The following is a 15,109-nucleotide window of genomic DNA, read 5'->3' on the forward strand; positions in this document are numbered from 1 at the left end:
AATCAAAGCTGTTTTGCTTACACTATTACTACAGCTCCCAGTCTTATCCTTGGTTTGTTATGGAGCACATGTTCCTCAGTGGCATGTTGTTACTCCATAGGCCTGGAGTAGTTTTTAATGGTGAGCAACATCACTGAGAAACATTCATGAAACTAAGCAAAATGGACAGTGTGCATATTTAGAAAAAAATATATATCTCTGGAGGATTTGCTAAACCCTGCAGCAGTGGTGCCCTCTCTAGGAAACACCTATCTGGGGAACAAGAGGGACCCATAAAACCCATTGGACCTGCGGAGTCCCAAGCAGTTGCTGTCACCAACCTACTGCCCTCACTGCAGCAGTGGCACCTTGTTTGCTGTGCCCAAATCTTTACTGCCTTGGCTGCAGGGAAAGAGTAACTGAGTACTATGAGAGCTTTTACTAAGATTAAGGGCAAAAAAGAGCTAGCTACTGTGAGCAAATCCCAGCTGTGGCTTGGTGCTACTATGCACAACAGGAACCGCTTTTTTATTCACACTACGTGCTCATGAGAAGCCATGCTAGTGCTCCTGATTAAACACCAGAAATTTCATTTAATGTTTCATAGGGGACTTTTTTTCTTTTTTTTTAGAATAAACAGTGTTAAGAGACCTTTGCTTGTGGGAAAATGAACTCTGAAGTGATTAGGTGCTCATCTTATGAAAGATGGGGATAGGAGGGGGTGAACCCTAGACCCTGAAACTAATATTAATAGGATGGTCTTTAAGAATAGCTAGGATGGCTAATCCAGCGGTGGGAGTAGAGACTGGGAGAAGAGGGGAAGGGTCAGCATGTTTTTCTCACCTGGGGGAAGCGATTTGTTAGTCCGAAGGCGCTGTGCTATGATGTCCTCTTGCAAGCCTGGGAGGCACCGAGCAGAGTCTCGTTGGCTGCTCCAGCCCCTTGCTAAGGAGCTCGGAGTTTTTCACCTGAGGTGGTGCAGTATGTGAAAGGCTAGTGTCTGGCTTGGCCTTAGTTTGGAGGCTCCTGGTTGTCTCTTGGCTTTGAGGCTGGATGAGGACCAGACCAAAAGGAGGAAGCTTTGTGCTTCCCCTAATTCAAGATGAGCATAAGCTGCACAGGTAGGGCATGTGCTGATGCTTCTAAGGCAAACAGACAAATGGTGCTATGGACTTGTAACACGAATTATGTTATAAGCCTGTTACAGAAGCTCATTGCCTCAGAGCAATGGCGGCTGGACTCCTAACAGTAATAATGAAGTGTAAGAAAACCTGTACTGTCGACGCTGCTTGTACTAGCAAAGATGTTAGTGACTAAATAGAAATTCATGGATTGCTTGTTTAATTGTACACATTTACTTCAGACTAAACCTGTTTGTGTAGTAACTTTTCCGATACTCTGTAAATGAACCAGAGAGGAATTGGAACCAGAAAAAGTCAGCTCTGTGGTTTTAGTGTGTTTTATTGGGGACCAATGTACCTGCTTGTGTGCTTGTATGGAAATGCTGATAAGCTGTGAGAATATGATTTTATTGTGGAAAGTCTGTTTTAATAAGTGGCTTGCATGACTGATCTGACGCTAAATAAAATAGTTAATCTAGAAATGCTTACATCTGTTATTTGCTGACAGCTAATGTTCAGTGTAGAATAAGGGACGGTAGTCATCATTATAGTGAGATGAAATTATGTGTCTCATCAGTTCCTAGCACAGTTGTGAATTAATTCCAACTTGGCATAACATTTCAACTTCTCTTCCCTCAAAAGCTTAGCAGTTGGATTTAAAAAAAATAAGATTAAATCTGTTACAAGTGGTGTAACACAGAACAATAGGGCTGGAAGGACCTTTGTAAGGTCTATCCCTGTGCCCCAGGGAGGGTTGTGTGAGGTAGAAGCTCATTTTAGCTGTTCTTAAAGACCTCCAGCAATGAAGCACTGCAACCTCCTTGAGCAATCTCCCTGTTTTGCTACTCCTGTGACCAGAAAGTGTTCTATAAAGTTCTGAGTCATTTTGTTGCAGTTAGCAGCTTGTCTATCATGGAAACCTGTTTTCTGCAACCATTTATTATGAATCTAAAGGCTACTAAAATTTTGGATTGCATCCAAATAACAAAGGACTCATGCTTGCAACTGCTCAGATGCACTCCCTCCAGTGAGCACGACGGCTTGAATTAGTAACACCAATGTGCTAGCCTTAATGCTGTGTGATTGAAACCCAAATTAAAGGCAGCACTCAGGTAGTAATCTTGAGCCAGTCAGGGAATCTTACGCAGGATGGTATTTTGTTGTCCTGCACTCTGAGCTCGTAACATGCCTAGGAGCTGGATCTGTGTTGCAAAGCAGGTGAGCAGACCCAAGCAGAGAGCTCAGGAAATGCTTTCTGTGAGGCATGAGAGCACAGCCAAATCAGCCCTTAGCCAACCTTAGCAAGATGTTTCTGACAACTGAGGAGTTGATCCTCTAATAGCTTCACAGATGCCGCCTTGTAACAAAACAAAACAACAACAAAAAATTTTTTCAAGGATCATTATGTAGTCATATTGGCTTGACTCACCAAAAGAGAAATTCACTTTAGAAAAGATGTTTCTAGATAATGTGCTGATCTGGGGGCACTTTAAGCCAGATGCCCAAGCAAGGGTATTGTGACACCTCTTCCTGTGGGGATCAACTGTGAAACATGCGCAAGCATCTCCTGTCATGTTCTGTTATCATTTCCGCCTGTTTTCTCCCTGCTAGAGGCACAGTTCCTGGGAAGATGGACTCCACAGTTGTCAGTCCACACCTGTACTCTGAGTCACCAGCACACCTCAGTGAGGACTGGAAAAGGCAGAATGCATCACAAAGCTTAACTTCTGGACTAGGACTTCAGATGTCCCTACAGAGCATTTAATCTTTAGCATGCATTTTATTATTAACTGCTCACATCTTCACATCTCCCACCAGAAAATGTGTTTAGATTGTGATTAAACATCACAATTTTTCTTAATTCTAATTGGGGTACTTAATCATTTTCCAACAATCTGAAGTAGCTGCTGTACCTATCTCTACTTTGTACTTATCACCAACTTTGTAATATGGTGAGATGTTACATTCCCCACAAGGGTGTGCTGTATCTTAGAGGCACAGTTCCTCTTCTGTGCAAGAGAAGAGGGCTGCAACTCTGCTCTGAAGTCAAATGCTACAGAGCTCTCCTGCCTTCCTATAGGCTTAAAAAGGAGACAAAAGCAAAGAGGTATTTTCTTCCTTTGCTTGTTTAATAAATACACGTCAAAACAAATGTTCTAGAATGTAACCCTAATACACATTTTTTGCAAGATGCTATGTACCCATGTGTTTAGGATGAACTTAATTTTGATGGTTAAGAAACCATTTCTTAAACATGTTAGAAGACAAGTAATATTAAGAGAAAACTAACAAAGTTCTTCCACAGCAATCATGGGGTCATTAAAAATATGTATATAAAAGTTATGAAAAAATCCTGTCTGTATCTTTTTCAAGATATTTTAATTTAGCAGAAATCTGAGTCTGAGTTGTTCTGGGAAGCTGAAATCTTCCTAGGCTACATCTAGATTTTAAATAAAGATACTGGGGTTTGTTCTTAAGTATATGGAGACTGACAGTATTAGATCACCATGCAGTTGAAGATGCTAGATAATCAGACACAACTCCCCCCCAAACTAGCCAAATACTACATCCGACTGCACAAATATCGAAAAAGATGCATCACGAGTCTGTTGGAGTTCATGTTTTAATTTATTCTGCAATTGCATTCAAAATATAAACACAAATCTCTTAAGCACTGAACACAGTCCGTTAAAACCACTGTTAAGACAGATTGATTTTGACTTTCTGAACATAGGCACAACTTGACTGGTTTCAATAGAACCATGGCTCTTTTTCCAGCAATGAACCTTGTAGGTTTATTAATCACCAGTTCACACCGTCAAATAGTTCTGGTTATTTATGATTACTGAAGGAATTACACACTGTCATCACATTTTGGTCTATTAAAAGCATTATAAATTAATCAAATGTGAGATCAAGGCTCGTGCTGTTCCCAGAGTATCTGTTTGAGGTACTGATCCACCTCCTAGCAGGCTGTGGTAGAGTACAAAACAAGCAGCACAATTACACACAAGGTTCAATAATGAAGGTTTTCAATGACAAGCAAAAGCTAAACATGAAAATCATCTTATCATTAGCCATCCTTCCCATTCACACAGGACCTAGTTAAAGTGCCAAACTTTAAATAAACTGGTATATTGCCTAAACCCCTGAAAAGAATATTTATTTTTCCCCCCAGTTACTAGTCATATAAAAATAATTTTGATGCATTTATATATATACACATGCTATTTCTCCAGCAAAAACTGGTATCTTGGGCACCTCATTCAGAAGCTACTTTCAGATGACACTGTCCTGTTCTAGTTTAGCTGAAACACTAAACTGAAGTAATGAAGGTAGCCTGTGAACCTTCCCAACAAAAATATTGGCTAACCTCACAAACGTGCACAAATTCCGCTGTTGTGAAACTACCTCCTTACAAGCCAAGTAACATGTTCCTGCACTTTTGTCCCCTCAGTTCTCTTCCTATTTGTACCACCTTGCTCCATCTAGACCATCCATTACCTTTGGAGGAAAGCAATGCAATGATGGGGAAAGAAGTTCTGATCTGATCAGTACTTGATTTTGTGGCTTTCTTCATTCTGAATGTACTCTGGATAAAGAACAGGTCTGCTGCATGACATAACACTCCTCTCAATCCCTAGCTATATAAAAAGAAATAAAGTTTTGATTTTAAACAAATACAATACCATATGAAATTGGACACCTTTCTTACAGTTCAGTATTACTCTATAGATGAACTGTTTAGAATAATCAGCGTAGGGCTACCAGCTATGCATTGCTTCAGCAGCGTAATCAGCATACGTTGTCAATTGTTGTGCTCCTAAACTAGAAAATCTTTTACAAGAATGAGAATCCCCAAAATAAATCCTTAAGGTTTGCTAGCACCTTCCATGATTTCTCCTTATACGAAAACTGAAGAATTGTTTTATGCTGACATAAAAACATCTAGCTCCCGTCTTCGCCTCTGTAATCTCTATTCTGTTACTAACTTTAACGTTCAGACTCATTGGCAGAAGCAATAGACTACTTGTGTTAAAACATATGAAGCCAGCTTAATCAGTGCTAAAAGAACAAATTATAATGTACCACAATGCAAAATAGAAGGCATGCTTTGCTTTCAGATATTTGCCCTTAGTCACAAAATCTTTCCATCCCTAGGACTGTTACTGAAAACTACTCTGTCAATAAAAAGGAAACCTGCATGGAGAAAATGTATATAAAAAACACTTTCATATTTAAAATGCCAGTGATTTTCTTCTGTTTAAACACAAGCCTTCTTCCTTTGGCTGTCCTGTGCTTCATCAGCCTATCTTCACTGAAAGTGTAAAAAGCCATTTCACTTAACACAAATAAGGCTTGATACTCCCAAGATGCTACAGCCCTTATAATGGGTATTTACAACAAGGACCTTGTGATCTTTTCTGCAGTGTCCAGTGCTCTGCAAACATCCTCTCGTAAGAGTCTTGAGCTCCTTTTGACCTGCTTCTCTAACACTGAAGTGGCTCTGTGAAGGTTTAATCAGTGCTCTTTATGGAGCAATGGAGTATTTTGCTCTACATACATCTGTATCAAAACCCCTCAATCAGCCCAGAAGCATTAAAAAAAGGAGACAACAATATGCAGAGATTAGCGACTATACATGTAGTCTATGCAAGGCTTCCTCTATTATCATAGAATCATTTAAGTTGGAGAAGACCCTTGAGATTATTAAGCCCAACCATCCACCTAACACCACCAAGTCCACCGCTAAACCATGTCCTTTAGTGCCAGGTCCACACATTTCCTAAATACCTCCAGGGAGTGTGACTCCACCACTTCCCTCCCGGGCAGCCTGTTCCAATCCCTAACCACCTTTTCCATGAAGTTGTTCTTCTTAACGTCCAATCCAAACCTCCCCTGGCACAACTTGAGGCCGTTGCTTTGTGTCCTTGGATTGCATGTATACAACTGGTCCCACAATATTATGGCTCTAAGGTACTTTCCCAAACTACTGTGCAGCTGCACTTGCACCGGTAAAGCACAGCAATAATTACAATCTCACCTGAGCAAATGGTGCATACTAACATTAAATTGTCAATGTAACATTTTAAAGAGAATGTGGGTTCCTAGCAGCACAGAGAGTAGACTTTTGAAAGCCCCTTCTGTATAGCCATCAGCATCACTGTGTGACTAAATATCCTTAAAAATTTGATCCTCCACTATCCAGCGGCTCTGAGCAACTCTACAGCTCGTGCTTTGACCTTCAGTTCCTTGTGTTTTAAGATGCTCATTTCATTTATTGCAAAAATCAACAGAAAGCTTTAGTGCAGTGCAGTCTGTACTCTTGTGGTTAAACCAATGCCTATGTCTGAAGCAAGTTGGTGGTACTGTCTGTACTTCTAGTAACTCCAGGTTTTTCAGTTTAGGAAGACAAAAATTAAGCTAGAGAACACAATTACATGCAAATTCAAGTAAAAAATCATTTAGAAGTGCAGAGTATTACAGAGGATCCACTGGATGTTTGCTATTTTGACAATTATTTGCATGATTAAAAGCCCACTATAAACTATGGAAAGATACCTGATGACTTAAATGAGCTTTGGATCAGCTGTAAGGACATTTCTTTATCTATGCACTGAGATTGTTACTTACAACAGTTATCAAGCTACAGTTACAATATCAAAGAAATGCCAATAATGAATACTTATTTTGCTAACATGAGCAAATAACTTTCTTATGAACAGTACTGTTTAAAAATTTAGCTATGGACCATCTCAATAGTAAATCAAAGCAAATTTCTAAAATAGAAATTAAAGATGCACCTGTACAAACTACATAAAGCAAAAATTTAAAGTAAATATAAAAATATATATATATTACGAAATTACATCTCCAGTGAGATGCTGCCTGTACAGTAACCTGCACCCACAAAATCCTGAGTACTCTACTCTCAATACTGTTGGTGAGAGCAGAGTTTGTAATGCATTTTTCAAGCCCACACTCATCTTGTGTTTAGATTCAGACTACTCCTCACACAGTTGCAGTGTGCTGAGCAGGAAACAAAATCTTGTGCTGTGAATTAGGAATGTATGCTAAGTATCACATCAAACTTGTCTGGATCCTTCTACATAAAGGTTCAGGAACCATTCAGGAACAATGTAACCTCTGAACTCACTAGCTAACCTATGCTAAGCTAAACAAGGTAATTTGATTGCAAGAAACACATGGGCTTCTGAGTCACTTTTTGCCTGTTTTCAGTGCCTTTTTGAGGTCAGAGTAGAAATTGGCCAGAGTACTAGCCATGGCAGTGTCTACTGCAGATTGCGGCAGCATCCCTCGCAGTTCGGTCTGAATGTAACCCGTCAAAAGACTGTGGCTAGGATAGTCTTTAAGAGGAACGCAGAACCAACCGCAAGGGTGATTGAATCCACGGACAAAAGCAGGTCTCACTTCTCCATAGTCAAGGCTAATACCTGTCAAGGAAAACAAACAAGAAAAGGAAAATGAATTTCAGAGATAAAAAATAAAAGTTTCTACCTGGGGAATTTAGTAGCAGTGACAGGCACACTTTAAGCTTTTGGATACTTGCATACCTGAAAGCTGCCTGCTCGTCATCCACACTCCTTCACAAACAAGCAGTGCTTAACAAGCAGAAACTGACAGTAAAGACGTTCCTCCCATCTACTAGGAAGCTTTTTACTTTGCTCAGTTTGCTGTATAAGCTGAGAGAAACCACACTATTTGTCTCTACCACTCCGGTTCTACAGTTGGCATAAATGAATTCTGTCACACATGAATGGCTAATGGGCAAAGCAGTAACTTGTATACTTCTTTAAATCTGTAAAATCTCTAAAATCCCTCTGAAATATTAATTGGAGACCATTTTATATCATTTTTGAATGTTTACTACAGAACTATACTTAATTTGAATCAAATCTTAAGCCCGGCAGGTGGTGCAAAATAAGAATTGAGCAAAGGTAAGTGGTGCCTTACCACATGTTAGAAGACCATCTTCATAGCTTGTGGTGTAAGAGAAATCAACAAACTCCCTTGGTGCTATGATATTCCAGAGCTGGCCAGCAGTGGTGTAACGCATCACACAGCAGTTCTTGTTGAGTGACAGAATGAGGAGAGTAACAAAACAAAAGTATCTTAGTATAATGAATCCAGGGATATTTAAGCTGGTAAGCAGCTAGCCTTTTCCAAAAAGGTGGCACTATCTTTCAACTACATGCTGTCCAGAAAAACTTCAGTGAGATCTGAATGGAGGTGTCATTTTTGGTCTAAAGGTTGGAAGTCCTTAATAACTTGTAGTCTGCAGCTGAGCACTGCAGAGGCTGAGGGTATCTGGCTCCTTTAAACCATCCTGATTAAAACAATAGAACTGTAAGTCATGTCTGGGAACTGAAGGCCATGTGCCTTTTACATGCCCTTCCCACTACCTACCAAATCTGAAAAGATCATGAATAAATTGCAAGAGGCTGCTCTCAGCACTAAGATCCTCTGCCAAGGACTTTTAATCCACCAAGTGAACAAAACAGAATGCAAACAAGTCTTCCAAAAAGCCTTTCTTATGAGACACTTAAGTTCGTGTAAATACTAAGGAGCAATTAGCAAAAACACATTATCACATAAATCCTCCTGAAAAGCCAGAGCAAAAGACAATGCATCCATGTTCAAGCCAGATGCCTACATCATACTGGATGTCCCCAGTAACCAAAACAAGGCTAACAACTTCTGCATAATCAATGTCAAAAGTATCTCTCTTTATCAAGTCTTGCCCTCCAGTACAAATTATTTTGGCTCTCAGCAAAAAGCCCTGCCACACAGCTAAGACAACGTTTTAGGAAGAAGTTGTAGTTTCTGTAGAAGTACAAGTGGATTATTAATACCCACGACTTTATTTGCTGTGGAATAGATGAAAGTGAGGAGTATGTAAAGCCTCTAGTGTGTAGAACATTACACTGTAACTCTTCTACATGTGAATTGTACCACAGCTCCCACATATCAGTTGCAACCTTTTAGGTTTTACTTCTCTATTTTTTTCATTCATGGAAAGTTGAACATCAAGCTTTAGAAGAGGGCTGTGCAGCCAGAAAGCATCTTCTGAAGTTTCCCCCAGCATGTATTCATACTGGCCATGCAAATAAACATGCACTCAAGAAAACACGTGTAAAAATATCAGTACTTATTGGAACTACTGCTTTTCTGTGACATTAGATTCACGTATGTGCCTACACACATCTCCTTTAAAAATCTATATGCAAGTCTTCACCTCTTCAAACGTTTCCATGATGTCCATTGTGGTCATTAAGCTGTCCCAGTCCAGTCTATAAGGTCCAGGGCGAATATGATCCACAATTCTGTTAGTAACATCTTCCACCACTCCTTGAGCTTTGTAGCTAGAGAAACGTAAGTTTACATTACGTTCTGACAAAAGTCAGAAATTCTTATTCAGTATTCCATTAGTTTGCAACAGTACACTGACTATAATACCTTGGTATCTGGAATTATAGTCAGTGGATAATTGTATGAGAAAGACAGTACAGAAGAAGATCCCTGTGTGTATCTATTCTTTTATGCAATAGGGATCGTTCTGGGAAGCTTTGTCCTTATGCTGCAATCTGTATTTCTTAAATTGCAAACTCCTTCCTCAGACAAAAATCATCATGTTTATTTCTCTAACAACTCATTATTTTGCTGCTCTTGCAGGGGGAGCAAAGGAGTCCACCATGGATGAGTAAATATAACGTATACAATGAGGAAAAAAAAAAAAAAAAAAGAAAAACAGTCACAGTCGTCATCAAGTAGAAGTAACAGTAGTAGAACCAAGCTAACAAGAAACTACATTATGCTTTGGTGGCCTACTAGAGTACCAAATAATTTGGTGTAAGACTTTACAGAACATTCATTATGTTAAGTAGATACCAGAAATTTTGATTACTTGAATTACTGGGTCTCATTCTCCTGAGGGGGAAAAATTGATAATAACTGTTATTTTCAAAACACTTCTTATTCATTAAGCTGTTCTTATTAATAGTAGGTAACTAGTCACACAACCCATTCATTTATTCTCTTGCACATTTCACCCCTTTTCACTCATAGTTAGCTGGCTGTGGCCAACCTCAGTGTATACCAAGAATGCCAGTGTCTGGTGGGTGTTTGGAGATTTCAATGTCCTTTTTTAAATTGGGTGTGTTCACAATCCTGGAGTCAACTGCACATAGCAGCTGACTTTGTTGGCATTGGTTTAAGTCACACAACTTGGTGTTCACGCTAGTGTGCTGGTGGCCCAGTATAGAGTCAGTAGACTCGTGGTACCTGGAATCGTCAGCTCTAGCAGATTTAACAGGACTTACAGTACCCAGAGCGTATCAGTCCTTCAGGTACTTTCAAACACTACCTTTACGCAGCACTCTTTCTTTCTTCGAACTGCTGCTTTCTAATAACTATTTCTCAATTTAAACCTATTGCTAACTACAGAACCCAGCGACAGAAACTCACATGGGAATGGTCTTTATGTCAGACATCTTTCCCACAACTACATGCTTGATGTTTTATTCTACCAGTTGCATAGCCACTAAGAGTGTGCAAACACTGACTGGCTCATCACTCAATAATGCTGCAGACCTACTGAACCTGTATGTGATGTATATTTCTAAGAAGTCTGGACTTAAGTTGTTGCCCACATCAGCCGGTGGGAGTTTTGTGGTGTCTGGACACCATGCAAGCACAAATCATCAAAGCATAACACCCCAAATAAATGATAACACCCCAAATAAATGATACAGGCCTTCACATGACAACAAGGCACACCAGATGGCCCACTTCGCTTCTCCTGTGAAGAATCTGTGTAGTTTATCCACAACCTTCATTTCTGAACTCTATACAGCACATCTGTGGAACCTTAACAATTGATCTAGTCTGCAGGCAAACTTACAGGTATCCACTGAATTCCTCTGATGGTTTACGCCACACCGTTGCATCTTTCTGGAATAAAATGGAAGATACGATGTTACTTGTCACCTACATACCATTCTAAGATGTCAAGAAAATGCCTCACTTTTTCCAATGAAAAGCAAAATACTCTATCATTAACTGTGGCTCACCCCAAAGTGCTCTCTTGTACATTTTTCTGCAGAAAAGCAGACGTCTTTCAGACATCTTTGCTGGTAATCCTCCATTCTTTCAAAAAAATCAATCAAGTACCTTTCTCTGTGTCAAGTACTAGAAGTCTGAGCAGATAAACAGCTTTGCAGGCCAAGCCAGTTTACTAGGAATACATACAGAGTAACGGAAAGACATATTAGATACAGCTTTTCAATTAAAGGCAACTGGAAAGCGACTATCCGGACGCTAATCAGAGAGAAAGACCATACGACCTCTGCCCGCACTCCTGTAACACATGACCAAGCAGATGTGTGCAGGAAGTGCTGACAGTGACAGACAAGTAAGCTTAAGTTACTCTTCTCTCCTACATGCCTGACTAGAAACGTCTTGCAAGCAGTGGTCTATTCGTTTTAGCGTAAGCCAGGTAAAATAAGTAAAATGGTAACTTCTGATTGTTATCTAACTATCAAATGGAACGTATGTACAAGATCTCTGGAATTCATCATTAAAGAGAATACTACTTACTTTTTGTTTGGAATCATGACTGACTACATAAGCTCTAAGGACTAAATGTCCTAAAGAACAGTAGTGTAAGTATTGCATCCAGAAGTACAAGGACAGTGGGATCGAGTGCACCCTCAGCAAGTTTGCTGATGACGCCAAGCTGAGTGGTGCAGTCGACACACTGGAGGAAAGGAAGGGATGTCATCTGGAGGGACCTGGACAGGCTGAGAGGTGGGCCTGTGCGAACCTCATGAAATTCAACAAGGCCATGTACAAGGCCCTGCACCTGGGCCGGGGCAATCCCAAGCACAAACACAGGCTGGGTGGAGAATGGATTGAGAGCAGCCCTGAGGTGAGGGACATGGGGGTGCTGTAGGATGAGAAGCTCAACATGAGCCAGCAATGTGCGCTGGCAGCCCAGAAAGCCAACCAGATACAAGGCTGCACCAAAAGCAGCGTGGTCAGCTTGGTGATGGAGATGATTCTCCCCCTTTGCTCTGCTCTCATGAGACCCCACCTGGAGCACTGTGTTCAGCTCTGGCACACCCAGCACATGAAGGACGTGGATATATTAGAACAAGTCCAGAGGAGGGCCACGAGGATGATCAGAGTCCTATGAACAGAAGCTGATAAAGTTTGAATTGTTCAGCCTGGAGAAGGCCCTGGGAAGAACTCAGTGGCCTTCCAGTACCTAATTGGGCATGTAGCAATAGAACAAGGGGTAATGGTTTTAAACTAGAAGAGGGTAGATTTTGATTAGATATAAGGAAGAAATTCTGTATTCTGAGAGTGGTGAGAACAGGTTGCCCAGAGAAGCTGTGGAACCCCCATTCCTGGAACTGGAGGCTAGAGGGTCTCTGGGCCATCTGATATAATGGAAGGTGTCCCTGCCCATAGCAGGAGGGTTGGACTAGACATCTTTAAAGTTTTTTCCAACCCAAACCACTCTATGATAGGCTTGGATGGTCTGTTCCTCCTTTTCAAGACTCCGGATTTATTAATTTTGTGAAAACTCAACTTACATTTGGAACATTTGACCCTACCTTATTTATGTCTATTCACAAAGAAAGAATACTGTAACCACTAGCAGCATTGTTATAAAAAGGCAAAAATGCAAATTTCCTCCCCTAGTCCTACCACACTGCCAAACCGAGATGTCAAAATACATTTCTACCTCCTGGGCAGGACAGGGGTAAAAAGTATTCCAACAGCCTAGAGCTGATGCACCAGCAAAGTCTATTTAGCTTGATGAAGCAGAACTCCGAAAAGCCAAGAAGCTCAACAGAAGGGTATGACAAACTGCTTGGGGAAAGCAGGAGCTGCATTCTCTTCAAGGGGGGAAAACTTCTGATAAAGTGGAGGCTCTGATACACAGTCACAGCTTGAAGGCAATGAAAACGTATGAAGCAACATGAGGGAAGGAACAGACAGTGATCTCACATTTTATGAGGAAGACATTTGGAAGCTGAAGCATGTGTTCCTGAAGATTTTTTTCAAACGTAAATGATTCTATGATTATAAACAAAAAGAGATTCCAAAAGCCAGCAGAGCCTAGCTACAGGCTGTGACTGATTAATTAGAAAGTACAAGTGAGAATATCGCAGCACTGCTGGTGCTAGCAGTATTTTAAATTTTCATAGACTCATAGAATCATTAAGGTTGGAAAAGACCTTCAAGATCATCTTGTCCAACCATCCCCTACCACCACTGTCACCCACCAAACCATGTCCCTAAGCACCACGTCCAACCTCTCCTTGAACACCCCCAGGGACAGTGACTCCACCACTTCCCTGGGCAACTTGTTCCAATGCCTGACTGCTCCCTCTGAGAAGAAATGTCTCATAATTTCCAATCTGAACCTCCCCTGGTGCAACTTGAGGCCATTCCCTCTAGTCCTATCACTAGTTACCTGTGAGAAGAGGCCGACCCCCAGCTCCCCACACCTTCCTTTTGCTTCAAGTAAAGCCCCAACCCCACACAGGTAGGACTGTGCAGGACTTCCACAACAACGGGCACAAGGCATGGCACAGTATGTCAGGGAGAACTCCTTCTGCCATCCAAAGCTGTCCTGTCCTAGAAGGTTCATTGCACGGGGCCTCTCAGAGGAAAGCCCTGCGAGAATTGCCAGATGCTTCACACCCGCGTTACGCTATGTAATACCCTTTTTTTTTTTTTGTTACCATGGGTGACCTACAGCCCGCCCGCACGTTCAGCCCACTCACCGTTTTCTTGGCGACCCGCCACTCGCTGTCCGCGATGCCGTGGTACTGGACAAGGGTGTTCCGCAGCTTCGTGGCCAGGGGCGCCGAGCTGGGCAGCAGCTCCATCTCCTTCCCCCTCGGAACCGCACACAGACACAGACACAGACACAGACACAGACACAGACACAGACACAGACACCGGGGCCTGGGGCCTGGGGCCTGGGGCCCGGAGCCGCTCCCCGGGTCACAGAGACCGACGCCGGGTCCCACCACCCCCCTCCCACCGCCGGCCGCCGCGCTCCGCCCGCCCAACGGCCGCCCAAAGGCCGCCCAACGGCCGACGGCGGCAGCCAATGGGAGAGCGGCCGGCTTGCCGCCGCAGCCAATGGCGAAGCTGCCCGCCCTCGGGAGAGCGCGCGCGGCTGGCAGGCGGTGAGGCGGGGCGGGGCGGGACGGAACGGTCCCCGCCCACGCTCGCGGCCGCCCGGCATGGCGCGAGGCGCCGGCGGCGTGTCGTCACGAGCTGGCGGCCGCAGGGCGCCTGCCCGTTGGCTGCCGCGGGGAGGGAGGGCGCTCTGATTGGCCGCGGGGAGCGGGGTTTTCCGCCAGACTCCTGCCCGTCAGCGCATGTGGGGGCGAGGCCTGCGGCCGCCCGGCCCCGCCACAACCTGCTGACAGGGCTGGGGGCGAGGCCTCCCTCACAGGACGGTCCGGGTTACCTCAGCCCGCTGGGGTTGGTTTTTGTAGCTTCAGACTACTTATGGGAAGAAATGACGCTTTTTTCTTTGAAAATGACGATTTTTGAATAAAACCGTATTTATAGAATCACAGAATCATCAGGGTTGGAAAAGACCTCCAAGGCCATCTGGTCCAGCCATCCCCTACCACCAATGTCACCCACCAAACCATGTCCCTAAGCACCACGTCCAACCTCTCCTTGAACACCCCCAGGGACGGTGACTCCACCACCTCCGTGGGCAACCTGTCCCAATGCCTGACTGCTCTTTCTGAGAAGAAATGTCTCCTCATTTCCAACCTGAACCTCCCCTGGTGCAGCTTGAGGCCATTCCCTCTAGTCCTATCACTGGTTATCTGCGAGAAGCAGCCAACCCCCAGCTCCCCACACCTTCCCTTCAGGTAGTTGCAGAGAGCAATGACGTCTCCCCTGAGCCTTCTCTTCTCCAGACTAAACAACCCCAGCTCCCTCAGCCT

The 15,109-nt window shown here is 42.9% G+C and overlaps 1 protein-coding gene across 1 annotated transcript; it reads right to left on the reverse strand.

Annotated features, from left to right (window-relative positions):
* Positions 1-3,709: 3,709 nt before the first annotated feature.
* STARD4 (StAR related lipid transfer domain containing 4) lies at positions 3,710-14,217 on the reverse strand. Its single transcript, XM_035562627.1, has 5 exons — positions 13,919-14,217; positions 11,023-11,072; positions 9,358-9,484; positions 8,076-8,190; positions 3,710-7,555 (listed from the first exon to the last, which is right to left on the reverse strand). Exons 1-5 carry the CDS (start codon positions 14,021-14,023, stop codon positions 7,320-7,322), a joined length of 633 nt encoding a protein of 210 aa, XP_035418520.1. The 5' UTR covers positions 14,024-14,217; the 3' UTR covers positions 3,710-7,319.
* Positions 14,218-15,109: the final 892 nt, after the last annotated feature.

The sequence above is a fragment of the Cygnus atratus genome, chromosome Z, assembly GCF_013377495.2.
Source record: "Cygnus atratus isolate AKBS03 ecotype Queensland, Australia chromosome Z, CAtr_DNAZoo_HiC_assembly, whole genome shotgun sequence".
Taxonomy (NCBI): Eukaryota; Metazoa; Chordata; class Aves; order Anseriformes; family Anatidae; genus Cygnus; species Cygnus atratus.